The following is a 24749-nucleotide window of genomic DNA, read 5'->3' on the forward strand; positions in this document are numbered from 1 at the left end:
AAATCTCAAGTCCCCGAAGATTAATTTTTCTGGAATCCTCCATCTCCGATATCTCTTTTAACTAATAAACATGTATGTGCAATTCAAAGGGAGATTTCAGAGTTTAGGTTTCTTGTCTTACGACATTCCAGTTACGTCTTTCTTCTTAATTAATCTCATAAACCCTAATAATTTTCTTCTTTGTCTTTTGCAGGTTAAATAATCAAGATTTCATGGGATGGAGAAGCGATGTCGGATCACTTGATGTGAAAGATCAGTGTATAACCGAAAGAGAAATTAGAAGTGATGAAGATCGTCTAATCAACGGCTTAAAATGGAGATACGACTACTTTGATCATGATCAAACAGATATTCATCTTCAAATTGTTCCGGAGATTCATAGAGAAGAAGAAAACTCGAAGAAAGATTTGACGTTGGTTGTTCCTGATGAACATTCTGAAGCTGGTGATCATCATCTTTCTAAAGATAATTCGGAGAGTTCAGATAATCGATGTTATTTGAGAAACAAACGAGAGAAACCTAAACGGCGTCGTTATTTGATCTCCAGTGATGTAAGTCGATACGTATTAGACATTTCCCTGTTACCTTATGTGTTATATATATTAGTTTTGACCCCTTATTGTTCAAATTTTGATTTTATGAATATTTATTTGTTTAGAATGACTCAGAAGGGTGTACAAGAGAGGTTCCTTCAGTGACAAGAACAGGTTTCAAGAAAATAAGAAGAGACGAGATGATGAGTAACAAGATGCGTACGCTACAGCAGCTTTTACCAAATTGTCACAAGGTTGGTATATTTTAATATATATATATATATATATATATATATATATGATACTTGTATGTATTAAATTTGTGTGTATATAGTTTTATAGTCCAAGGAATCTTGCCTTAAGTTTCGGTTTCCAATTACCGACGGTGTGTGTGTTTATTTTTCCAATTTTCAGACGGACAAGGTTTCGATTCTCGATAAGACCATTGAGTATATGAAAAATCTTCAACTTCAACTCCAGGTCTATATTTTAACTTGACTAAAATATATCTATATACGTATGGTTATATATTACCACTATCTACATTTTACTTATAGTTGGTTGTTATGCTGGGAGAACTGGGTTTCAACCGAAAAAGGACTATTGATGCTTGCTATTGTGCGATTTTTAGCTCGTTTTATAGTAATTGTTCTTGTTATTTAATCTCAGTCGGACCAATTTATGAGATTTATAATTTTGTCATGATGTGGTTTCTAATCGATGAAACAACTATAGTTATTTTTTTGGTGTTTTATCACTGGAGTTACAGTAACATTACCTGTATATAGACGGCCAATTATACGTTTTAGATGGTCGATTAGATGATTAGACGTGTTGATAATAAAACAGATGATTAGACGTTATAACGATCTACACGATCGATTTAAATTTAAACAGCACGTATAGTTGGTGTTTGACAACTATATTGTGTTGACAACCAAAAAAATCACATCTATTGTGTTCGCTTAAAACGTATTTTATATGAGAATTAATTTAAAATTAAGTCTAGAGCATTTCTGTCATATGATATATCATGTGTGATACTAATGAGAATATAGCATCAATTTTGATACAAAAAACAATTGAAAATTGGGCAAACATTGATGATTTATTGCTGAATTTCTTTGTTTTAACATTATATTTTTGTATAGTAAACATTATGATATATATATATATATATATAAATAAATATTTGTTTACCAATTACTCCGCTTGGATTCGTTTTCAAGTGCCATTTGAAAGTTTTATACGCTAATCGGCTAATAATTGGGTCCTTACTGCTCTACTGACACCAAGACCTTTGAACAGCAACATAATATGTATATACATTAACGAGTTTTAATATATTCAGGAACTAATTAACTTGTAATTTTTTTTTTTGTAATTGCAGGTGATGTCAACAATGGGAATGAATCCTTATATTCCTCCAGTGACATTAAACTTTGGAATGCACAACCACCTATTGACGGCGATGGCTATGGCTCACGGCTTAAATCCGGCAAATCAAACAGCGTCGTCACCGTTAACGCCGGCGACAAATTGGCCGCTACCACCTTTAAGTTATCTTTCATTCCCACACTCTTCTAATCAACCTCCTCTCTTTCTCACAACAGCATCAGCAGCTTCTTCTCCTCAATGTCTATGTGGTTTGGCTCCTTGTTTTCCAATTAAGTTTCCTTGATTTCTCTTCCCATACGATGTGAAGACTATGATATATGTAAGTAGCTAGAGAAAAGTCTGTATGAAATGTTCGTGGGTTAGGAAAAAAAAAACAGAAATTCGAAAATACGACAATATGCCTAATGGGTTTTATTTGGATTTGGAGCTGACCAATTCGTTGTAATGTTATTCCGACGATTCGTTGCAGCAAAAACTATGTGTATTTGTGTGAATAATATATCTGTTCTTTGTGGTTTTGTAATAACGTTATAATCTGTTACTAAAAAGGTGTATACAATTGGTTTGTAACAATTTTCTCAGCATGTTTTTTACTTAAATTTTGTTTGATTAACTTTTTAAAAAGTTACCAGTATCTACGATACAGGTCCATTGGATCGTACAGTGATAATGCCATACAAACTAGACCATGAAACTTGACTTCAAGAATTATTAATACATTCTAACACTTCAAAGATAAATATTCTACATAAAATTTACCAAAAAGAAAAATCTACATAAATAATTAATTTAAAAAAAAAAGATTTGGTTGTAGTGAAAGACATGTCAGAAAGCTAAAGTTTTACCAACTTAGCTTGGACGTACATTTCTCAGTTTGGTCAAGACAAATGAAATGTTCGGCTTGTGACAAGCAAATGACTTGTCGGTCAAACTTGTCGAAGTCCTATTATAAGGATCAAAATAAAAACCCCAGCAATCCCATTTTATCAAGAACTTGGAGCTTATTTTCTCAAAAATAAACAATAATCTCGATTGTAATATTTTGAGGCATGATGAATTCAAAATTTTCCATTATCATCGTGTTATTTTGCAATATCATTTCGACTCGAGCATATGATCCCGACGCTCTTCAAGATCTCTGCGTTGCTGATATATCTCACGGTAAAGTAACTTAATGTTTTGAATAAAAGTACAAACGATTGGGATATAATCTTCGTCCATCTTTGAAAGTGATAGACATTTAAATTAGTATAGTTTAAAAAGAAAAAAAACAATTTAATTAATAGGGACCTAAGTAAATGTAAAAATAAAAATAACTAACATGGTAAGAATTAGAAAGTTTGTAAGTCAAATACATATTTTGACTAAACATTTTATAGCAACATTGCCTCTTATAGTCTATAAACGGCACGATGTGCACATCGCAGGAACCAAATTGAATGGATTTCCATGCAAAGAAACGTCAAACATCACGTCGTCCGACTTCTTCTTCGCCGGACTCTCAAAACCGGCCATCATAAACTCCACGAAGGGCTCTGCCGTGACGGGAGCCAACGTGGAGAAGATCCCAGGCCTCAACACTCTCTCTGTCTCCTTAGCACGTATAGACTACGCGCCAGGTGGTGTAAACCCACCTCACACTCACCCACGCGCCACCGAAATCGTCTTCGTCCTCGAAGGAGAGCTTGAAGTTGGGTTTATCACAACGGGAAACAAGCTTTTCTCGAAAACCATTAGGATTGGTGAAGTTTTTGTTTTTCCAAGAGGGCTTGTGCATTTTCAGATGAATAATGGGAAATCTCCGGCATCAGTTTTGTCGGCGTTTAATAGTCAGTTGCCGGGGACGGTTTCCGTTGCAGCAGCTCTTTTTGCGGCGGAGCCTCCTTTGCCGGAAAATGTGTTGACAAAGACTTTTCAGGTGGGAACTAAAATGGTTGATAAGATTAAGGAAAGACTTTCTACGAAGAAATAATTTCAATTGTAAATAATAATATTGTAATGGTTCATGTGATGATAAACCTGGAAAGGTTTACGTTAATGTTGTGGTAACTAAAAATAAATTATTACTGTAATTGTCTGCTATATCAATGTGTACAAATTGAAGAAAACTTATTATATCAAAAAATTGTTGACAAAAACAAAAGTCCTCCGATAGATAACTCCTTTAGACGCATCTTTTTTGTATTTCAAGATGGCAAGCAGTGAAAAGGAAAGGTGGAGAGTAATTTTCTTTTTTTGCATTTTGTATTTTACAAAACTCACACCTATATTATTTTTGTTTTCTTTGCATTTTTATCTCTTCAAACTTTATCATCGATTTCGTCGGGAAAAAACACTTTATCATCGATTTTATTGTCATAAAAACTTTAACCTGATATATACAGCTGGATCATCAAAACGTAACATGGCCTAATAAAAATATATAATGGGCTAACTAATAGGGCCCTTTGTAAAACGATGCGTTTCACTGATTTCTGATTTTAGCCGACGGAGAGTGTTTACAACAGATCGATCTTAAGCCTAAAGTAGTCGGACTTCGTCGATTGAAGAGAGAAATCTCAAGTCCCATTTAGCTCTCGCAAGAAAATTGAAGAAGCCGATAGTTTCCTGCGATGCCGCCGAAGAGAAATTTCAGGAAGCGTAACTTCGAGGAGGAAGAAGAAGATGATCTAAGTAAAGCCGCAAATTCAGATGAAGAAGAGAAACGAAGGTCACTCCAAAATTGAAAAATCACATCTTTAGGGGTTTTTTTTCCCACTTTTTTGTTTTATTTTCAGTGTGAATTTCTTCAATCAATTTGACGGGTTGCTAAAAAGGATTGGTTTTTGGTTGACTGGGTGTGATTTACAGATTGGCGTTGGAAGAGGTCAAGTTTTTGCAGAAGCAGAGAGAAAGAAAATTAGGAATCCCAGCTTTATCTACGGCGCAGTATAGCATAGGAAAAGTGAAAGCAGTGGAGAAACCCGAAGCTGAAGGAGAGAAAGAGGAGCTTGTGTTGCAGGATACTTTTGCTCAAGAGACCGCTGTTTTAATTGAAGATCCCAACATGTAAGAGAACCTCTTCTCAATTTTTATTTGCCTTAGTTTTCAGTTTCTCATTGCCGATTCCAAGTAATTGAGAAATACAGATCGAGCTAGTTGAGGTTTTATTCGTAGGCATTAAGGATTGTGTCCCTCTTGATTGATTCAATAGGGTAAAGTACATTGAACAAGAACTGGCGAAGAAAAGGGGAAAAAATCTTGATGATGCAGAGGAGGTTGAGAACGAACTGAAGCGAGTAGAGGATGAGTTGTATAAGATACCTGATCATCTTAAAGTAAGCTGTTTTTGTGACATATGATTGTTTTAATTTCAAAGTGTAACATGAATTTCGTCCTTTACAAGTTTTCCAACTGTCTCAGGTTAAGAAACGTAGCTCGGAAGAGAGCTCAACACAGTGGACTACAGGAATAGCAGAAGTGCAACTCCCAATCGAGTATGATTACTTGTTCATAAGATTTGAAGATTGATGGTTTTGAGTATTTTAAAGAATTAACGGTTTGGTTTTTTGTGTGTGTGGATGGATGATATAGATACAAGCTGAAGAACATTGAAGAAACAGAAGCTGCCAAGAAGCTTCTGCAAGAGAAGAGGCTTACGGGTCGGCCAAAATCAGAGTTTAACATTCCTTCTAGTTACAGCGCTGATTACTTCCAGCGCGGGAGAGATTATGCTGAGAAGCTTAGAAGAGGTTTTGCTTATGAATCCTTTTCTCTTTCCCTTTTACTTGTTAAGCTCAAGTCTTAAGCATTTTAATAATTGTTAAAGGAATCTGATGTTTAGTCGTACTGATCACATTACTTAAAAACGCAGAGCATCCGGAACTATACAAAGATAAAGGGCCTCAAGCTGATGGCGAAGGAGCTAAACCGTCTATTAGTAATAACAATGGTGCTGAATCAGGGAAAAGCAGACAAGCTGCAACTGATCAAATCATGTTGGAACGATTCCGCAAGAGAGAGCGTAACCGTGTGATGCGGAGATAAGAGTGACATGATACTTGACTTGGAAGTGACTCGGAACAGATTTGATATTATGAAAAGCGTAACACTATCTCCGTTGTATTCGAATCATGTAACATTTTTCATTCAAGAAATCAAGTTTTCATTTACAGTGTCCATAGTAAACGTGTGGTTTCAGAAGTTTAGGTTGCTCTTGAAGCTTTGACCAAACTGCCAATTCGAAGGAACAACATCGAGCGCACTCTTGATTTTGCCATTACTGGTTTGGATTTTAAACGAGAGACTTTGTCCGTTGAGGTAAGTAAGGCTTTGCCAATTAGCTCCCCAGTTTCTTGACATCGTCTCCCATTTGTTGCTTTTGGAGCCTTTGATCCATACTTGGGAAATCTCACCTGCACCTCCTACGTTTGAGATGAGGACAAGCTCGAAGTAATCTCTACCGTTCATCGTGAATCTCATTCCTCCGCTTCTTCTACATCCGACCCTACAAGAGATAACAATCATCCCCAAGAAACCCTTTTATTTATTAGCACAAAGAACTGATATTGAAATGAGGTCTTGAAGGGCAGTTTTTTTATATCACCTTCTATAGAAAACAGGGACGATTCCGGCTCTGTAGATGGCGATGGTCTCAAACGCAGGCTGAGCCAAATCGAAATGAGACCTGGGAGGATTACACCAACCTCCATCGTCATTTGGTAAAGCGTAGTTTGGAGGACAGAAATTCGTAGCCGTGATTGTTATCCATTTGCCTTTACGACACCATTGTGGCACTTTGGTCGCATCGCAGACCATTTGGTAACAACCGCCACAAGATTTGCCGTCGTTGAACAGTGCGGTGCTTAACGCTGCCGTGTTTGTCCCGTAACCATCGGTGTAGAGGTTGCCGTAACCACACGCTCCGCCTGAAATTCGGACCGGGGATATAGATATAACGGTTAAGACTATACAGATCGGTTTGCATTTTAATCTAAACCGAAAGCAATCTATAATTAGCTATAACCGATTGGTATGAAGAAGTTTGAAGTTGAACAAACGGAATCCATAACCGATTGGTATGAAGAAGTTTGAAGTTGAACAAACGGAATCCTAACCCGGTTGGTACCAAACCGAAGTATCTTAAGAGAACTCAGGCTTTTTGAGGGGTTTCTTGGAGAAGAATGAAAGAAGATGCTTTAGAAAATTAAATTACTATGTTAAAAAAAAAAAAAAAAAATTAAATTACTTACCCATTGTACCCGAAGCATCACTTCCTCCATAGAAGGTTGCATGAGCTTGCATCCAACCTGCAGAAACCGAGCTGATCATATTCGTGCAGAACATCGCGAGGAGGAAGTTGACCACTATCGAAAAAGATAAAATCTTCGTCATATTTTTCTTTAGCAAGTGTTGACTTTATTATATTTCGATGAATATAGATAGACGACAATGCGAGTATTTATAGTGACAAGCACAGAGACAGAGCTTGTTCCTGATTTTAATAAATTGATTTGTTTTGGCCTTCAGCTTATAGCCTTATAATATTTATAAGTGTAACATCTTATCACATGAATTCCGCGGAAAAAGACTATGGTGGTATGGAGTTGTCGAGTTGACATAATTATTAGTTTTTGGGTTGTTAAAATGTAACGACGCAACTTAACTATATACAGATTTTTTTTTATATAGTTAAAAGGGCTTATTAGAGAACATTATATACGGATGATTATAACTAAAACTATACATATCAAAAACCACATGCCATATTTTCTTAGATTGCGGAGAAAATGTCTGAAATGGATTGATAAGTTCTCCTCTTTTTACTCGTAAATGCCGTGGTACGTTAAAGGACAGTTGAGCTCCTGCAAGCTTACTTACGCCAACAAATAAATAAAAATAAGTCAGAGGCATTGACATATTTGTTTTGTTTTTTGTTTTCAAAATATCATATTACTTCGTAACATGGCTTTTGCAACATGTACGGCAATACTATATAATTTATCCACCAAGAAGCAAATCATTACATTCTACGGATAAACAATTATATCGATATATTTCCACAGATGAATTAACAAAATGCAGCAAGGCTGTAGTTTTATTTTTTGTTACACAGTAATGCGCTTAGTTGAAAAACACAGTACATGCTTAGTTAGAAAATACAGTACGTGATTTAATTACTTTTGAACTTATATATATATATATATATCCAGCTTTTATTATATATATAAAAATATATATATAGTTTCCATTCATTTGAATTTGCTAATATTTTCAATCGGTCTTCTAGCAATAAAATAATTTTTTTTATATAAGTGAGTCTGATTCTTATGTACGTAACTTGACATTATCTGTCATATATACAATAATCCTTAGATGCCCTAATATGATGGCATGTCAAGAGGTACGTCCTCGTTCTTATATCACATGGCCTACATTTGATAAAAGCCACGCTCTCAAACATGACCCAGCTTGGTCGAATACGTACTATTAAAATGAAGCTGATAAAATAAAAACAGAACATTACTTCTCTTAATAAATATTTGTAAATATAACAAATTTGGTTGTTATATCTTTCAGAAGTTTGTATAACAAATTTGGTTGTTATACCAAAAATATAACGTATCTTGCTTGTATCTTTCAGAAGTTTAATAAAATCTCATAGATGACAAAAAAAAACAAATTTGGTCTGTTTGGAAAGCACAAATTTTTTATAGATTGATGTCAAACAGAAGAAGAACATCAAACGTCGAGATATTTTGGGCTGTGGCTGTGGGTATACTGTAGAAGATCAGCTCCTTCATTCTTAAATTAGCATACAACATATACGGGCTTTATAAAGGGCCCAATAAGGAGGAATGAAACTTGAGAACAAGATACTAAAGTAGACCTCATTTCACATGGTGTATACTGACTGTATAATGTATAGAGTTAATAGACCAATTTTGTTTCTCTTTAATATACTATTTGGTACAGCATCCACATTTTAAAAGTCTGAGTGAACATTATAGGCCCAGAAAGAGAAATTGATTAATTTATTTGATATCTTCCTAATCAGTTTTGGAGCTTGCAAAATCCGTATGAAGTTGAGGATCAATAATTATTTCTGTTGAGAAGTCAAATTTAATAATTCGTCTTACATAATTGAGTCATTAAGGTAACTAATCTTTAGTAGCTTAAGTATGATAGCTCCACTCCACACGCGTGACACGCTTATATTCAAAAGCAAATAATTAGTGTGGTCGTTTCGTATCATATTATTCAACCATAAATCAAATTACTTTTAAACCTAAGAGGATTTACACAAAAGAAGAAATAGAAATAAAACCCTTTTAGTTTCCACTTCTATTTCTTCTTTTCAGTAAATTCTCTTAGTTTTAAAAAGTTTATGTTTTCTTAGCCCAAATATACAAGTTCAGCAAAATGACTTTGATAAACCTTAAATAAAAACAAATATAAATATATAACGCGTTCACAGATATATTTCAAATAATTAGGCAAGATGGGGACAAAAAGAAATATTTTTAAAATACGTAGACACTAAGACATCTGTAATGTATATATAACACCAACACAGACAAATGTCTTTCAGTTTCATGTTGTGCCATTCTCTTTTTTCCAAGTCGGCAAAAGCTTTACAATGTTAAAACTCTTGCCGTGTTTCTTTTTCCTTCTTCCGTTTCTCGTCGGAAACAACCGCATTTGCGTCGCCCAAAAAGCAGGTTTTGTCGGGAGCAACGGCACGCAGTTTGTATTGAACGGAGAACGAGTTTACTTAAACGGCTTCAATGCTTATTGGATGATGACCACGGCGGCTGATACGGCGTCCAGAGGAAGAGCAACCGTCACGACGGCGCTCCGGCAAGCCTCCGCCGTGGGAATGAACGTGGCTAGGATTTGGGGTTTTAACGAAGGAGATTATATCCCTCTTCAGATATCTCCTGGCTCCTACAGTGAAGACGTTTTCAAGGTAACACTCATCATGCATATATGTGTACACATACGTATAACATACGTATTTATATCTACATATACATAAACATATCTACAGATATATGCATGTATATTTTTAAGGACTTTGATGGATCGATCGATGCAAAATTATGGAATTTTTTTTTTCACATTTTCATATGTTTTTATCAATTAAACAATTTCTTATAATTTAACTCTTAACTTTGTAAATTTAAGGACTTTAGTTTGAATCGATATCACCGTAGGCTTACTGGTTTGATAAAATAATCACTCTATTTTCACTTATTTAATTTGTAAATGGATCGCTGGTAATAGGACGAAATTAGTAATAAAGATAGATAGGTGTTTGTTATGGTCATATGTGTATTAGTTATTAGATCTTCGATGACCATTGTTTTTGTCTTATTAATAGTTAAACAAAAAGAAAAAACTAATTAACTTGAAGGATTCAAATTTCAAAATATTACTTTCTGACAAACGAAATCCAAACCTTTTGTTTTTTTCTTGAAAAATTTGTCGTGTCCTTGTCACAACTCACACGTTAATTATGTAAAGTCGATAATCCCAAAATGACAAAAACATACATAGTTCTTTAATATCGTAAATCATATTTATATGTAATTAGGAGCATAAGTTGGTACGATTAATTTATATGTTGACTAATTTGGGATTAAATATAATATAACTGATTAATCAAGTTAACAAAAAGGTATAATTGCGTTTTGTGAGTACTGATACAAAGTTTGCTGTGAGCAGGGACTAGACTTTGTGGTCTATGAAGCTGGGAGATTTAAAATTAAATTGATAATTAGTTTAGTCAATAATTTCGAAGATTATGGAGGGAGAAAAAAATACGTTGAATGGGCCGGTTTCAATGAAACGGATGAGTTCTACACAAACTCAGTTGTCAAGGAATTCTACAAGAACCACGTGAAGGTTAGCATATATAATACATAAAATTCAAATTTCGTATTATGATTAGATAAGTATCAGTTATATATATCGATATCATCATATGTAACACGACACGCTAAAGGGCAAATATTTTAAATTCTTAACACGTTAACGCGATATAACGGACAGTTGAAATGTCAAAAGTTAGATTATAATCAACTAAAAGAATCCATAATATGACAAATATACCAATATATATAGAGGATCAGATATAGATATTTTTTGTATCTTCGTGCCGACATCAACCGAACTAAACCGACGATTTGACAAAACAGACCGTGCTGACGAGGAAAAACACAATCAGTGGTCGAATTTACAAAGACGACCCAACCATCTTTTCTTGGGAGCTCATCAATGAGCCTCGCTGCAACGATTCCACTGGTTCTACTATTCTACAGGTTTCTTTTTTCTCTCTCGATATATTCTTGTTAATACGTACGTGTTACGTAAATATTTTGCTTATTAAACGCGGTCGTTTCCGTGTGCAGAATTGGGTGAAAGAAATGGCAGCTTATGTCAAGTCCATAGATTCAAACCATTTACTAGAAATAGGACTTGAAGGGTTCTATGGAGAATCTAAACCGGAAAGAACGGTTTACAACCCCGGCGGTACGGTCTTAACCGGTTCAGATTTCATCTCGAATAACCAAATACCAGAAATCGATTTCGCCACTATCCATGTCTATCCAGATTCTTGGTAAGTCACCAGTCTCCAATCTCTCTATTCAATGGATCAAAATTATATTTTTTGTTTTCTTGCTGTCTTTTTTTTAACAGCGTCTCTGTTTCATCTCAGGCTACCATTACAGATGTCAAGAAGAGCAGAACAAGATGCATTTGTTGACAAATGGATCGGAGCACACATCGAAGACTCTGACAACATCATCAAGAAGCCTTTACTCATAACAGAGTTTGGGAAATCTTCAAAGTTTCCTGGTTTCACCTTAGAGAAACGAAACAAGTTTTTCAAGAGAGTCTATGATGTTATCTACGACAGTGCAAGAACAGGTGGTTCGTGTAACGGTGGAATTTTCTGGCAACTTACGACCAATAGAACTGGTCTGTTAGGTGATGGATACGAGGTCTTTATGCAACAAGGTCCTAATACTACGGCTCGGCTTGTCGCCGAGCAATCTAGTAAACTGAGAAACCTCAAGTATCCACCATTAGTCACACATAGTGTAGAATGAAACAGTATATGTACATGACAGTAGAAATTAGAATATAAATATAGGAAACTTGTAAAACTGAATATGAACAATATCTAAAAGCTATATGTGTAGATACATACTTTTGCTTGGGTTTTCAACTGTTTTGATTCTTTCACTGGAACAACAACATCGTGGCAGCTTATAGTATATTACAGAGTGTATAGAGACCTCTTTCGTTGTCTGAATATAATTTAAAATGAGGAAACTAGAAGATCATCTGATGTAGTAATACCTTTAAATACGTTCCTGTCTGAGGGTAAACCAGCTACAGCACCGTGTTCGATACCACATTCGTTTGTTCCTCTCCTGATCTTGAAATAACCATCCTGAAATTGTTACACTTTATAGGTCAGATTCTGTGTTTTCCCTGGATTTTGAATGTTGGCTTTTAGAAAATCAGAAGTAAGAGTTTGATTGGCGAGAAGAAGAACTTACATCACCCCAGCTTCGGTTCCACTGATTTGCAAGCAACTGGTAACACAATTCAAAAGAACAAGACTGTTATGAATATTCCAGCCAGAAAGAAACTCGAAATATAGTGTTAAAAATGGATTTCATACCCAATAATCTTCGCCGTCATCAGAAGTTCCCCATCCAATAAGCTTAACAGCATGGCCTCCAATGTTACTTCCAGTTATGTGCTTGTACACTCCAGATTTGTAATGCGCAAAGTCCTGTAGAATAAAAAAGAAGATCACTGAAATGTGGAGTTCCTTGATATAACCAACCATACGTTTGATCAATTTAAAATCTTCATTTTACCTCGTAAACGGTGAAATCAACCTCGACAGGTCCGTTCTTGTAAACTTCTGCCATGATGTCTTGAGGGTTAGATCTGATTTTGTAGGCACTAACACCATAGTGTTTTGATTCACGCCAAAGCTGGTTTCCACTAACACATTTCCTCACACATCTTGGTGTTGGGTATGCGGGTTCACATCCCGGGTGAGAGCAGCCGGTATTGTCAAAGTATGGATCACACTGATTAACCAACAACATTGCAAACATTTTTTCGATAAATAGCTTCAAATACTCTGCTATTAGTATATGTTAGTTGCAGTTAAAACAATGAGAAGATACCTCTTCGGTTACAACACCGTGGTGCTTAAAGTATCTCCAAGCAGAAATTGGGTATCCACCATTACAACCTTGTCCGCACAAGAATCCACAGCATGCTAAGAGATCATTGACAGATAAAGATATATTCTGCACGGGAACACAAGAAACTTGATTAATCGTTCGAAGAGAAAGATGCTAGGCAATCATCAATCTTGGCTTCTTGATGGAGAAATTTGTGTTACCATGTTATATTTGATGCAGAATCTGTCAGACAATGATTCAACAGCACCAAATGCCCAGCAAGAACCACAGTGACCCTAAACAAACCAACAAACAAAAAAAAAACAAATATGTATTCATCGATCTGAGTAACCTTTTGGTCAATATAAAACCCGAGCAAACAAAGTTTTACCTGATCTTTATTGCGATAATTGAGGAGAGGATTTGACAACAAAAAATACAAGATAGTTAGTACATCACTGGATAAAAAACAGAGAGAGTGGAAGCTAAGAGATTAAAGCCGACCTAAGATCCTTGCAATACTGGTGCACTGTGACCAAGCGGTTCTAGCATCAAATTCTTTTGGAAGCTTCAGAGATCTGTCATGGCTTACAATAGGTACACCTAAGTATTCCTTCTTTGGTGTTGGTTTGACACCGAGGAGGCGCTTAAACTCTGCAACCTGCACATACGTACAGACGACAAAAAGAAACCAAAAGAGAGTCAAATTGTCATGTACATCTCTTAAGAGAGATAAGAAGATGATTGGAGGTAATAAACTCACGGTGGCGTTTGCAAACCGATCATTGAAAGCAGCTTTCCATCCAGCGTTTGGATTCTCGTTGACTTCCTTTACAATCTCGTCCTGTAAAAGTACGTCATTCAAGGGTAAGTGAAAATCTTAAAAGAGACAAAACCATTAAAGAAAGTGGGTGGATTAAGACCAAACCTGAAGAATCCGTGATGTCAGTTTCTGCTTGGTAAGATTTTCTGCTGCAATTCCCTGATTAAGATAAAAACGCCCTGAATAGTTAATAAAAAAACTCTACTGATACAGAAACACTGAAAAAAATTCTAAATTTGAATTTTTTCAAGTAAGCAAGAGGCGATCCTAGAAAAACCGAAATCCACAAATTTTTGATTGTTTTTTTAACTTGTGGCTTCAAAACAAAACCAGATCAAACTGAAAATAAACAAATGATCAATCCCAGAAACCGAAAAAAGGCAAAACGTATATAATTCTGGATCTTCGGGAGCAACTTAAAACTCAGAGAAACAGATCACAGAGATCATGAACGTACCTGCAAGTTGAAAGATGAACTAATAATCCCTAAGAGCAAGATAGCAGAGACTAAGTAGAGTCTGATACAAGAAACAGCCATGAATCTTCTCTTTGACACAATTATCTCGATCTCTCTCAATGAACTCCAGAATGATTTCTCCCAGACTTTAGAAAACGTAATCTCTCTATTGGAAGATTTCTTTTCTAATTAAAGAGAAAGGCTTATCTTTTTTTGACTTTATAGAGAGAGAGAGAATGACACAAACAGATAGATCATTTAATTTGTTTCTTTATAACTGGAAGGAGGAGATCCTGACCGTCGATTATTTCCACCTACCAGTAAATAGGCCGTTGATTAAGAAGTAATGATTAAACGAAATTTAAAATGATGAATTAGGTAATTAAGGGTTTACTTTAGGCGGATTAATATAATACATAAATAACACTTGTAAGTAACAGTGGCTATTAGTAGCCTTCTTCCTTCTATGCTGCTGCGTGCGTTCAGATTAAAAATCAAAACGCTAGGAATCCTCTAGAAAGGAACAGAGAAACTTCGAAGGCGATGAAGTTGGTATCTGCAGCCAAACGGAGATGGTTTCTTCAACCCTAAATCGCGCATTTCCTCTGTCTTTAGAAGTTGGTAAGTTCGTCTACATGTTTCGAATCGATTCTCTCTTTATATCGCCGAGATTCTTCTTTTGTGATTTGTCCGGTAGGTTTTCTGACTCATCGGAGCTTCTCATGTACTGTTGGTGATCGAGGCGATTAGTGCTGATTCTTCTTATGATAATTTTTGGGTTTTATATTCAAAATTTTTCTGTAACTTCTTCAACATCTCGGTTGTTAAATCCAAGGTTTGCGTTCTGTAGCTGTTCGCGATTTCCATAGCTGGTTCACATGATTTCTAGTAATTGAACCCGAGATCGCTTGGTTTTTCTATGCTCTTTTGATCTGAGGTCGGAGATTGGCTTGATTCCGTTCATTGATCTCAGGTGATGATTAAATCTATACATGTTGATTCCGTCATAAGGATTTAGTGCTGTTGCCGAAATCCTTGAATGCGAATTATGTTCATTGTTCGTTCGTTTGATTGCTGCTTAGTATCAGCCTGTTACTAAAAATCTCAATTTCTTGCTGCCAATTGCAAAAACTTGTACGGTATTCACATGTGTAGTGGACTATTGGTCCTGCAAATTTCTGATGAGTCTTTAACTCTTTTTTTTTTTTTTTGATGTAGGATCCTGTTTGTGGTGCTTGGTACTGAGCTTGTTCTTGGAGTTTTAACGTGTTTCTGTTTTTAAGTGGTCAGTACAGTGAGACACCATTGATCTTTCAAATACTAAGGGTGGAGAGATGAATAAGAACCAAACAGCTGGGGTAGACTCTGAAGACGACTCTGATGATTATGGCATTGCGGAAGCAAACTGTGAGCTAGCTATGGTACAAGGTCAGCTCTGTAGCATACCATACGAGCTCTACGATCTACCAGATTTAACGGGAATATTGTCTGTTGAGACATGGAACTCATTTCTGACAGAAGAAGAAAGATTCTACCTGTCACGTTTTCTACCAGATATGGATCAAGAGGGGTTCAGTGTGACGATGCAGGAACTTCTTGGTGGTGCCAATTTATCTTTTGGGAATCCAGTGGATAAGTTTTACATGAATCTGAGAGGAGGATTGTTTACTCCCAAGGTAGCTTGTTGCAAAGAAGCCATTATGTTCGTCAAGAGGAACATGTATTACTACTCTCTAAAGTTCTATCATGAGAAAATGATCAAGACATTCACTGAGATGCAACGGCTGTGGGATCAGTATGGAAAGGAATTGGGTAGAAACGCAAGACTTCTCCTTTGGTCTGAACGAACACAAACGGGGAATCTCAAACTGCTGGACCTGAATATTGCTCCTTCTGATGGAATTGATGGTGCATGTAGATTAACAACTGCCAATGTAGTGAAACCTATGGAAAGAAATAGAACGAATAGTTTAACCTCTCATCGCAGTGGTGTCTCCGAGAACCATCTCAAGATAAAAATAACCAAGAAAGGGATATTCCGGTACAATGGTTCCAGCTTAGTTTCCTCTGGACACTATTATCAGACTTTGCCAAAGGGTCTTCTCAAAGTAGTCCCTAAATCTTCTTCTGTCATTCTTGGGGAATCTTATGTACCTCCAGAAAACGATCTCCTGCAAACTGGTTCAAAGGGTGCTAGATTTAAAGCCTCTCCATTCTCAGGTACTAGATTTGGAAAACCATATGGAACTGTTACATGTTCAATCACAGAACTCCCGAATCATCAAGACACTTCCTTGACCTATTTGGAAACTACACAAAGAAGCTCAATCCAGGAGACAGAACCGGTGTTGCATGATCCAACACGCACTATCCCTTTTGGTGCTTCAAATTACTCCATCGCAGAACATAATCTGCCTACAAAGCAAGAAGAATATGTCCACTACCACCTGAAATCTCCTGGTTTTAAGCCGGGGATTGTTGAAAGAGGCTCTGAAACAATGGAAACAAAGAAGGTTTTGTCTGGTAAGAACTTTCAGAGGGAAGCCAATGTGCCGAGAAAACCGCTGCGTGCTCTGGGCGAAGACAATCACGCTCGAGAAAACGATAATGATCATTTGTTTTCCTTGACGTACAAGCGAAGAAAGGTTCAGAGAATCGGCGTTGCTTGATCCTGCACTATATGACACTCCAATGTTTCACGTAATGTACTCGTCCATAGCCGAAGATTCATAAAAATATGAAATGTAATGCTAAATGGTAAAATGGATGTATATGGTTAAATATGTTTACTTTTAAAGTTGTACGGCAGTAAAAGAGAGCATTAAAAAATTGAGGAGTGAAGTGAAATAATCAATAAGTAAATCTATTAAACAGAATTCCGATAAGGTCACATGACTTTGCTTTTCTCCAGAACGCTTGAGAAAAGCTCCTCCTCCTAAACCTCATAACCACAAAAGCTCACACAAAGGTACGCTCCTTCGAATCTCCAAAAGGTTATCCGCCTTCATCGTTTATTCTATCATCATCATCTTCTTCTCTAGGGTTTAGCGATATCTACACTCAAAAAACTCAAGAAAATTTACTTAATTTTTTTTTTTTTTTTTTGGTGAAGGGTTTTGGAGTGATGGGGTCTCTTGTTCGTGAATGGGTCGGATTTCAGCAATTTCCAGCGGCTACCCAGGAAAATTTAGGTGAATTCTTCGGCAAATTGAAGCAAAAGGTTTGTTTTTTTTCCCCTGGTTCTTTGAAATCGGTTTCTCCGTTGTGCTTACGACAATGGGGTTTTGTAATTGCAGGATATGAACACGATGACAGTTCTTGTTCTGGGCAAAGGTGGTGTTGGAAAATCATCCACCGTCAATTCTCTTATCGGCGAACAGGTCGTCCGTGTCAGTCCTTTCCAGGTGCGTATTGGTTTCCCTAAAGCCTCACTTGAATTGTCTTTTAAGCTGGGGATTGAGAAAGTGTAGTCATTTGAATTTTCTTTTTGGATTATGCAGGCTGAAGGGTTGAGACCAGTGATGGTCTCAAGAACAATGGGAGGATTCACTATAAACATTATTGACACCCCTGGACTTGTGGAAGCTGGATATGTCAATCACCAAGCTCTCGACTTAATCAAAGGGTTAGTAGTACTCTTTTGAAATCTCTCATATGAGAAACTCATTCTGTTTGTCATTACTTGGCTTGGTTGAATTTTTGTTTCACAAGCTCTGCATTGATGTGATTATGGGCTTATGTTATTCGTCTATGATTAACTAAGTTAAGTACATATGGTGTTAACTGCTCGTTTATGGGTTTCTACTGAAATTGTGAATTAGTATTCGTATCTGGTTTAGGCTTAACTTTTACTCAATGATGTTTATTGCTCGGCTAAAGTTGTCAATTTGTGTACTTGTGTGTGTACGGTTATGTTTTTTTCGATGATTCTGTGTATGGTGCTTACTCGTGAACAGAACCATAGATGCCTTGTGTTTGATGCTTACTTGTCGGATTTTGGGCAGGTTTCTTGTGAACAGAACCATAGATGTCTTGCTCTATGTTGATCGTTTGGATGTGTATAGAGTAGATGAGCTTGATAAGCAAGTTGTTCAAGCAATCACCCAAACCTTTGGAAAAGAGATATGGTGCAAAACCTTACTTGTTTTGACTCATGCTCAATTCTCCCCACCCGATGAACTTTCCTATGAAACTTTCTCCTCCAAGAGATCAGATTCTCTCCTCACCACTATCCGCGCTGGTGCTAAGATGCGAAAACAACAATTTGAGGTATGGTTATACATGCCCGTCTTTGTAAATAGTCTTACCAATGTTTGGTTCATTTTGGGCAAGAATCAGTTATTCTCATTCTTCTTCTGGTTTGTAGGATTCTGCAATTGCGGTTGTATATGCGGAGAACAGTGGAAGATGCAGCAAGAATGAAAAGGAAGAAAAGGTTTGTTTTTTTCGAATCTCTGACTTGACCTGATTTTGGAGACTGTAAAATATGGCTTATGTGGCTCTGTTTCGGTTTAGGCTCTACCGAATGGTGAAGCGTGGATCCCAAACTTGGTTAAGTCGATAACCGATGTAGCAACAAATCAGAAGAAAGCGATTCATGTAGACAAGAAGATGGTAGATGGATCTCAGTCTGATGATAAAGGAAAGAAACTCATCCCTCTTATCATCGGCGCTCAGGTAGAAACAAAACATAATCCACAAGATTTGCTGCAGACACCAATTCGATTTACTGTCGTTTTTGAATTTTGTTTAACAATGGATAATTTTTTTGGTTTTTTGTTTTGTTTTTTGATAGTACTTCATCGTTAAGATGATCCAAGGAGCGATCAGAAATGACATCAAGATAAGTGGAAAGCCAGTTTAAGAGCTCTGAAGAACAGGTTTTGTTGTGATCCAACTAGGACGAGGAGAGTTTTTTTATTTGCACCATTTTCTTGTTTCCGGCTTTATCTTGTCTGTAATTTATGGAGATTTGTTCGAATAAAAAAGATTACCTTTTTCTGGTTAAATGAAAATGAAATGGTTGCTTCTGTTTCCCATGCAAAGAAAAATAAAACTAAATGTTCGTTTACAATTACACGTTTTACTTCCTCTGGTCTCTGAGTTTGTTTCTCTTTTTGCTTTGAAATGTCAAGTGTTTGTTGTCTTGTTACTCTGTCTCCGACTAACCAAGCAGCATACTTGTGTGATTACATAAACACAGATCAACATGAAAACAGAACCGAACACAAACACTCTAAACAAGACCGGCTCTTCAACAGGAGACATAACCGCCAAATACACAGAATCTCGTATAAGAACAATCCATCCCAATCCTTCCACTGCATTTTTTATCACCACTACTTTTTTCCTCTTTGCTTCTTCTCTGCATAACTTGCATATAATCCTCAAACACAAAACACCAACCACCAAAAACGTAGTACTAGACCATCCCCTGTAAGCAACAATCGTCCCTCCCAGAATTAATGGCTCTTTCCTGCAGATGCAAGATTTGCAGACTCCGGAGAACGTTGAAGTGACCAGAGCATCAAATCCTGTATAGTAGGGGAGAATCACAGCGTCTAAGTAAAGACTTGCGTGGAGAAGTCCAGAGATAGTGGAGGCTTCGAAGAAAACGAAGCTTGCTTCTTTTTCTATATTGTTCTTGAATATAAGCACTGAGAGTTGAACTAGCTGCAGGATTGCAGGTCCAAAGACGGAAATTGGAAAAAGGGTATTGATCCTTTGACCTTTTGCAAGGATCAAGAGGATCAAAGGAAGAGAGATTGGACCAGAAGGAAGTAAGTACCTTTTTGCTTTATCATCAACACCATCATTATCATCTTCTCTTCTTCTTCTTCCTCTTGATATTATCTCCCTTAAGACGGCGATTAGCGTCGTCAAGTAAGAAACCGTGACGAAGAAGAAAACTAGAACGTCGATGATCTGAGGGTAGTCGCCGGCGTAGAGGCTGTCGCAGAAGTAGTGGAAAGGGCAGTTAATAGGATCAAGTGTGTCTTCGAACTGCCACTTTGTACATTTAAAAAAAATTAGCTTTCGATCCGAATCCATTTCCCATTTTGAATTCATGATTTGGTGTTTTATTTTTGTGTTTTTGTTTTTCTTCTTCTTTATTTGGTTTCCTTGCAAGCTACATATAGTATAGTAAGGTGTGTGTGTATATTGTATATGTCACTTGGTTGATTTCCTATCATTGTCTGGTTTTAGATGCTTGAGCTGAAATCACTAAATTCAGATTGGTATGGACAATGAAACTCTATCTGAAACTTGAATCCTATCTTGATTTTTTTTTTCTTTTCTATTTAAAATCACCCGTTGAAAGGAACTAAAGAGGTTTTGGTTTTTTAAGTTTGTAGTTTACCTGAGTGATGGTTGTGCCTAAGTTAAATATTTTCTCTGCAGAAATATGTATAGAGGGTAGAGTTTGAGAGAGAAACCTTTAACTCTAAGAGAAGTAAAAGGTTGGTGGGTGATTGGTACTGAATTTTTTTTTTTTATTATTGATTGTTAATTTCATTGATACGCATTTAACTAAATTCATTTAATTAATCCTTTTTTTTTTTTGGTCGCAGACATTTAATTAATTAATTAATTAATTAATCCTTCGATCGTCGGTTGAAAACAAAAATCCCTTTTGATCATTGAAAACCCTATTTTCTGAATAAAAAATGTGTGTCAAATGTGAAAAGTTGAGGAGTGCTCGGCTATATAAATATGTTACAATTATGATATATCCGAATGCAATGTAACTGATTAATGGGCTTTTGCCTACAATTGTTCATGGGTTTAGGGACTATATGAACATAGTACTACATACTGTATGTCATGAGATTCATGACCCACTAATATGTGGTGCTTTAAATATCTGGCTTTTGGGGAAAACTTAGTATTAAGGGAAAGCGCGTATATTTTATGTGGTATACAATAATGTATTGTAAATTAAGAGGAAATCAACGGTTGACGTAAAGGCATTAGTTTTAATTGATTAAAACCAGAAAGAAAAAGAGACAAAAGGAAAATTATAAAATCTCAAAACATCCATTGGAAATTCGAAAGATCCCCGAAAAACAAAAAACAACAAATGCAAAGCCATCACAATCGAAGCAGGATCAGCGTAATTCTACGGTCCAGATTCATCCCTTCTTTCTCTTCACCATTTTCCCTCTTCGTCGTCCTCGCCGCTGTTCCTTTCCCGATCTACTTTTCCGGTCTGCTCTCATCTTCTTCCGGTAGAAACAACAAGGCGGCTTCAGTTATGGTGCGTCGGCTCTTCCTATATTCCGAGTTTTCCTGTTCTTTTGATTGATTGTTTTCTAATTGTTCTGCGATTCGATGATTGTGGTTGTGCAGAGACTCAACTCGAACTTAGCTTCGATGGCGGAACCGAATATTTCTTGTACCACTTTCAACATATTGGCTCCAATTTATAAACGGGTTGATCAACAGGTTTGTTTGCTTTCTTCTCATTATCTTCTGATTGTCTTTTAATTCGAATCGGAATGTTCTTTTCCGGTGACATTGATTGTGTGTGTGTGTGTGTGGGTAACTGCAACACTTTGTGTTACAGAATCAGAGCATTCGAGAGAGCGATTTTCACTCGCTTTGGTTTACTCGGAACCAGAAGATTTTAGATTGTCTACTCCATCAACGGTCTTCGGTTATCTGTCTCCAGGTGATAAAGAATATATTTGTATCTTCTTCTTAGAAAGTCAAATTGACTTTTGTATGTGAGAGACTTAAAAACAATTGTCACTCTTGATAGGAAGTTTGGGTTGGTAATGAGGAATTGGTGAAGATGTTCCACGAGCGGCTTGGCACTGCAGGCTACACTATTTTCCAGTTGGCTAGAACAAACGGTCGTGCTGATGGTAAGGTTCTCTCGGTTTAATGACTTTGATTTAAAATGGCAACAGCTCTTGTTAGAAGTAGAGAAGGATGTGGTTTTTTTTTTTGCTGAATTTTTCTAGGTAAAACTTGTCTGACCAAAGACATTAGAAACTTTAGAGGCTTTTGATGTTGCTTGATATGCTTCAGTTAAAAACAGTGTCTAGTGGTGGTCCAATTCTATACTCTCATGTCCTGTTCTAGGTTGCGTGTTGGTGTTTATGTGTTCTTCAACGTCAGTTGTTTGTAGGATGTCGTGTTAAGCGGCAATCTTACTTTCAATGACTGTTTGATGGATGGAGTGGGAATATGGATCGAAATTCACATTTCAATTCCGTAGGTTTGGATTCCTCTATCTGATAGATAGGCTTCTTTTTCTTCTTTGCTGTCTCATTTGTTTATTTGAATGTCCTTCTTCTACAGGTCTTTTGACTGCCATCCATAAGGATAACTTCAAACTTGTAAATTACCGGGAGCTGCTCTTTAACGATTTTGGAGATCGTGTTGCTCAGCTCTTACATGTCAAATCAGTTGTTCCCTTTCCTCTTAATGGGAAACAAGACATTCAGCAAGAAGTTCTTATAGTGAACACGCATCTCTTGTTCCCACATGATTCTAGTTTGTCTATTGTAAGATTGCATCAGGTTGGTCATTCTTCTTATCATTTTTCTTTCTGAGACCGTTCACCCTTAGATCTTTGTGATAATTAACTTTCTTATATCTGCTTCTCTTAACAGGTTTACAAAATTCTCGAATATCTGGAAGCTTACCAAAAGGAAAACAAACTTACTCACATGCCCATTATTCTCTGCGGGTGAGCTTCTGGTCTTGAGAGTATTGAAGTTATGCCCCTCCACCAGTACAATCTAATCACAGACTTTGTATGACGCTTATTTCAGTGACTGGAACGGAAGCAAGCGCGGGCATGTATACAAATTCTTGAGATCTCAAGGGTTTGTATCATCATACGATGTTGCTCATCAGTATACAGACAGTGATGCTCATAGGGTAGACATCTCTTACAAACTTTTTTCTCCAGCCTTTTGTTATTAAAAGACACACCCTTAACCGTCTTTCTTCTTTTCTTTCTTCAGTGGGTTAGCCATAGAAACCACAGGGGAAATATATGCGGAGTTGATTTCATATGGCTCTGTAATCCTAGCAATTCAAGAAAACCGTTGAGAACAAGTTGGGTGGAAGCTGTTTTCAGCATTATCAAGGTGAGATTGATTCGCCTTGCTTTTGCAAACGTATTATATTATCTTCGGAAACAAAGATTTTAATCACTTTACGTATACAAAATATTAAGTACTTCATAGTTACCATACCAGGTCTGTTTATGATTGTAGCATCCCGTTATCATGTCATGTTTCATTCTTTCTAGATTTATGTTTTATTCCAACTGATAATTTCATTTCTCTTTTGTATTTCTCTTGATGGTTTCCAGTATCAAGTCCAGAAAGCTTCGATAGCTGAAGACAATGCCTTTGCTATTCTGGGGGCAAATAATCAGAGTGATTCACTAACTTACTCCGGATTTTGTCAAGCACTTCAAAAGGTAAATTTAGATTCTTCAGGAAAAAAGAGTCTCGAAAGACCTCTATTATCCACAAATGCTGCCAAAATGTCTTTAACCTTGCAGATTCTGATTGAATTTTCGACCCTTGTGGAAAAACATTTTGATCAACTGGAGATTTTAGTTAACAAAGCAGTAGGAAATAAGTTCTTTTGATTTTATACAACATGTGGAAGGAATCAGTGGACTAAGCTTTGAGAGTGGACTTAATGTTGCAGGTAAACCTAACGGGCATTCCACATGGACTTAGCTTCCAAGAGACAAAAGAGCTATGGGTTCGAGCTGATCTTGATGGAAATGGTGTGTTCGACTATGAAGAACTTAAGGTAAAATGAATGTAAACCAATTGGCGCAAAAACAAAAATCACAAACCGATAAAATGTTTCAGTGAATTTAGCTAACGTCAATGAAGACTCTGATGTGTGTATGTTTGTGGTTATGTATTGTCAGAAAATTTGGAGCATGACAATGATGAATCAATCTGGAAACTGCAAAGAGAGTGTGATGGAAGAAGGAGAAGGAGAAGAAGAAGCGATTGGATTGAAAGTGAATAAAGCGGTTTTGTTTCCGCAAGAAGCAGAGAAAGGATTGTGGCCGGAGAATTACAGTCTCTCCGATCACGCTTGTCTCACCGTACAGTTCTCACCGGTCAAAATGATCTGTAGTTAAGTTTTGTTTATTACTCTTGTAAATGTAAAGAAGCAATGAGATTGAGATTTGCCACGAGAAGTTTACATACCTCTGAAGTTTGTATAGTTTTTGAGATAAGTTTTTGAACTTTTGTAATAGCATCACTGTTTATGATAAATTAAAGAGATTGTTTTTTTATTGAACGACTCTTTATGGGTGTGAAAAAAAGGTAACTTCGTAATGGGTCAATTAA

At 36.6% G+C, this 24749-nt stretch overlaps 10 protein-coding genes across 16 annotated transcripts; 7 read left to right on the forward strand and 3 right to left on the reverse strand.

Moving 5' to 3' along the window:
- LOC18994621 (transcription factor HFR1) lies at nt 1–2449 on the forward strand. 3 transcript variants are annotated; one of them, XM_024152627.1, is made up of 5 exons: nt 1–72; nt 194–551; nt 659–787; nt 948–1013; nt 1924–2449. In XM_024152627.1, coding segments are annotated over exons 1-5 (846 nt in total). In that variant the 5' UTR covers nt 1–70; the 3' UTR covers nt 2215–2449. The 3 variants fall into 3 exon arrangements, with proteins under 3 accessions (XP_024008395.1, XP_024008397.1, XP_024008396.1); XM_024152628.1 differs by having other exon boundaries at nt 9–107; nt 1924–2306; XM_024152629.1 differs by lacking the exon at nt 948–1013.
- Nucleotides 2450–2906: 457 nt separating this feature from the next.
- On the forward strand, nt 2907–4029 carry LOC18994622 (germin-like protein subfamily 2 member 2). Its single transcript, XM_006418291.2, has 2 exons — nt 2907–3092; nt 3359–4029. Exons 1-2 carry the CDS (start codon nt 2981–2983, stop codon nt 3901–3903), a joined length of 657 nt encoding a protein of 218 aa, XP_006418354.1. The 5' UTR covers nt 2907–2980; the 3' UTR covers nt 3904–4029.
- Nucleotides 4030–4441: 412 nt separating this feature from the next.
- On the forward strand, nt 4442–6080 carry LOC18994623 (protein COP1 SUPPRESSOR 2). Its single transcript, XM_006418293.2, has 6 exons — nt 4442–4641; nt 4782–4979; nt 5125–5248; nt 5334–5407; nt 5505–5662; nt 5785–6080. The coding sequence occupies exons 1-6, from the start codon at nt 4544–4546 to the stop codon at nt 5955–5957; spliced, it is 825 nt and encodes a 274-aa protein (XP_006418356.1). The 5' UTR covers nt 4442–4543; the 3' UTR covers nt 5958–6080.
- Nucleotides 6081–6092: 12 nt separating this feature from the next.
- LOC18994625 (putative expansin-A17) lies at nt 6093–7337 on the reverse strand. The gene is made up of 3 exons (XM_006418292.2): nt 7163–7337; nt 6517–6838; nt 6093–6417 (listed from the first exon to the last, which is right to left on the reverse strand). The coding sequence occupies exons 1-3, from the start codon at nt 7302–7304 to the stop codon at nt 6108–6110; spliced, it is 774 nt and encodes a 257-aa protein (XP_006418355.1). The 5' UTR covers nt 7305–7337; the 3' UTR covers nt 6093–6107.
- A 2170-nt stretch (nt 7338–9507) lies between these two features.
- On the forward strand, nt 9508–12056 carry LOC18994624 (mannan endo-1,4-beta-mannosidase 1). Its single transcript, XM_006418294.2, has 5 exons — nt 9508–9879; nt 10638–10817; nt 11111–11233; nt 11324–11532; nt 11632–12056. The coding sequence occupies exons 1-5, from the start codon at nt 9550–9552 to the stop codon at nt 12023–12025; spliced, it is 1236 nt and encodes a 411-aa protein (XP_006418357.1). The 5' UTR covers nt 9508–9549; the 3' UTR covers nt 12026–12056.
- On the reverse strand, nt 12052–14655 carry LOC18994626 (cathepsin B-like protease 2). The gene is made up of 11 exons (XM_006418295.2): nt 14407–14655; nt 14055–14108; nt 13890–13970; nt 13631–13787; nt 13518–13522; nt 13348–13422; nt 13127–13252; nt 12809–13027; nt 12607–12720; nt 12482–12517; nt 12052–12372 (listed from the first exon to the last, which is right to left on the reverse strand). Exons 1-11 carry the CDS (start codon nt 14485–14487, stop codon nt 12238–12240), a joined length of 1083 nt encoding a protein of 360 aa, XP_006418358.1. The 5' UTR covers nt 14488–14655; the 3' UTR covers nt 12052–12237.
- Nucleotides 14656–14888: 233 nt separating this feature from the next.
- LOC18994627 lies at nt 14889–17262 on the forward strand. 4 transcript variants are annotated; one of them, XM_024152451.1, is made up of 3 exons: nt 14889–15027; nt 15104–15379; nt 15625–17262. In XM_024152451.1, the coding sequence occupies exon 3, from the start codon at nt 15741–15743 to the stop codon at nt 17073–17075; it is 1335 nt and encodes a 444-aa protein (XP_024008219.1). In that variant the 5' UTR covers nt 14889–15027; nt 15104–15379; nt 15625–15740; the 3' UTR covers nt 17076–17262. The 4 variants fall into 4 exon arrangements, with proteins under 4 accessions (XP_024008219.1, XP_024008218.1, XP_024008220.1 ...); XM_024152450.1 differs by having other exon boundaries at nt 15257–15379; XM_024152452.1 differs by lacking the exon at nt 15104–15379.
- On the forward strand, nt 17255–19441 carry LOC18994628 (translocase of chloroplast 33, chloroplastic). Of its 2 annotated transcripts, none has more exons than XM_006418298.2 (8): nt 17255–17374; nt 17519–17626; nt 17703–17810; nt 17907–18031; nt 18411–18675; nt 18773–18841; nt 18922–19083; nt 19202–19441. In XM_006418298.2, exons 2-8 carry the CDS (start codon nt 17531–17533, stop codon nt 19268–19270), a joined length of 894 nt encoding a protein of 297 aa, XP_006418361.1. In that variant the 5' UTR covers nt 17255–17374; nt 17519–17530; the 3' UTR covers nt 19271–19441. The 2 variants fall into 2 exon arrangements, with proteins under 2 accessions (XP_006418361.1, XP_006418362.1); XM_006418299.2 differs by having other exon boundaries at nt 17326–17399.
- A 59-nt stretch (nt 19442–19500) lies between these two features.
- Nucleotides 19501–20502, reverse strand: LOC18994629. Its single transcript, XM_006418300.2, has one exon. The coding sequence runs from the start codon at nt 20473–20475 to the stop codon at nt 19537–19539; it is 939 nt and encodes a 312-aa protein (XP_006418363.1). The 5' UTR covers nt 20476–20502; the 3' UTR covers nt 19501–19536.
- Nucleotides 20503–21433: 931 nt separating this feature from the next.
- On the forward strand, nt 21434–24694 carry LOC18994630 (uncharacterized calcium-binding protein At1g02270). The gene is made up of 11 exons (XM_024152930.1): nt 21434–21664; nt 21757–21852; nt 21974–22078; nt 22169–22274; nt 22714–22934; nt 23028–23104; nt 23190–23298; nt 23385–23510; nt 23738–23848; nt 24085–24192; nt 24317–24694. The coding sequence occupies exons 1-11, from the start codon at nt 21488–21490 to the stop codon at nt 24533–24535; spliced, it is 1455 nt and encodes a 484-aa protein (XP_024008698.1). The 5' UTR covers nt 21434–21487; the 3' UTR covers nt 24536–24694.
- The last annotated feature ends 55 nt before the right edge of the window (nt 24695–24749 follow it).

This window comes from Eutrema salsugineum, unplaced genomic scaffold (assembly GCF_000478725.1).
Source record: "Eutrema salsugineum unplaced genomic scaffold, Eutsalg1_0 scaffold_5, whole genome shotgun sequence".
Taxonomy (NCBI): Eukaryota; Viridiplantae; Streptophyta; class Magnoliopsida; order Brassicales; family Brassicaceae; genus Eutrema; species Eutrema salsugineum.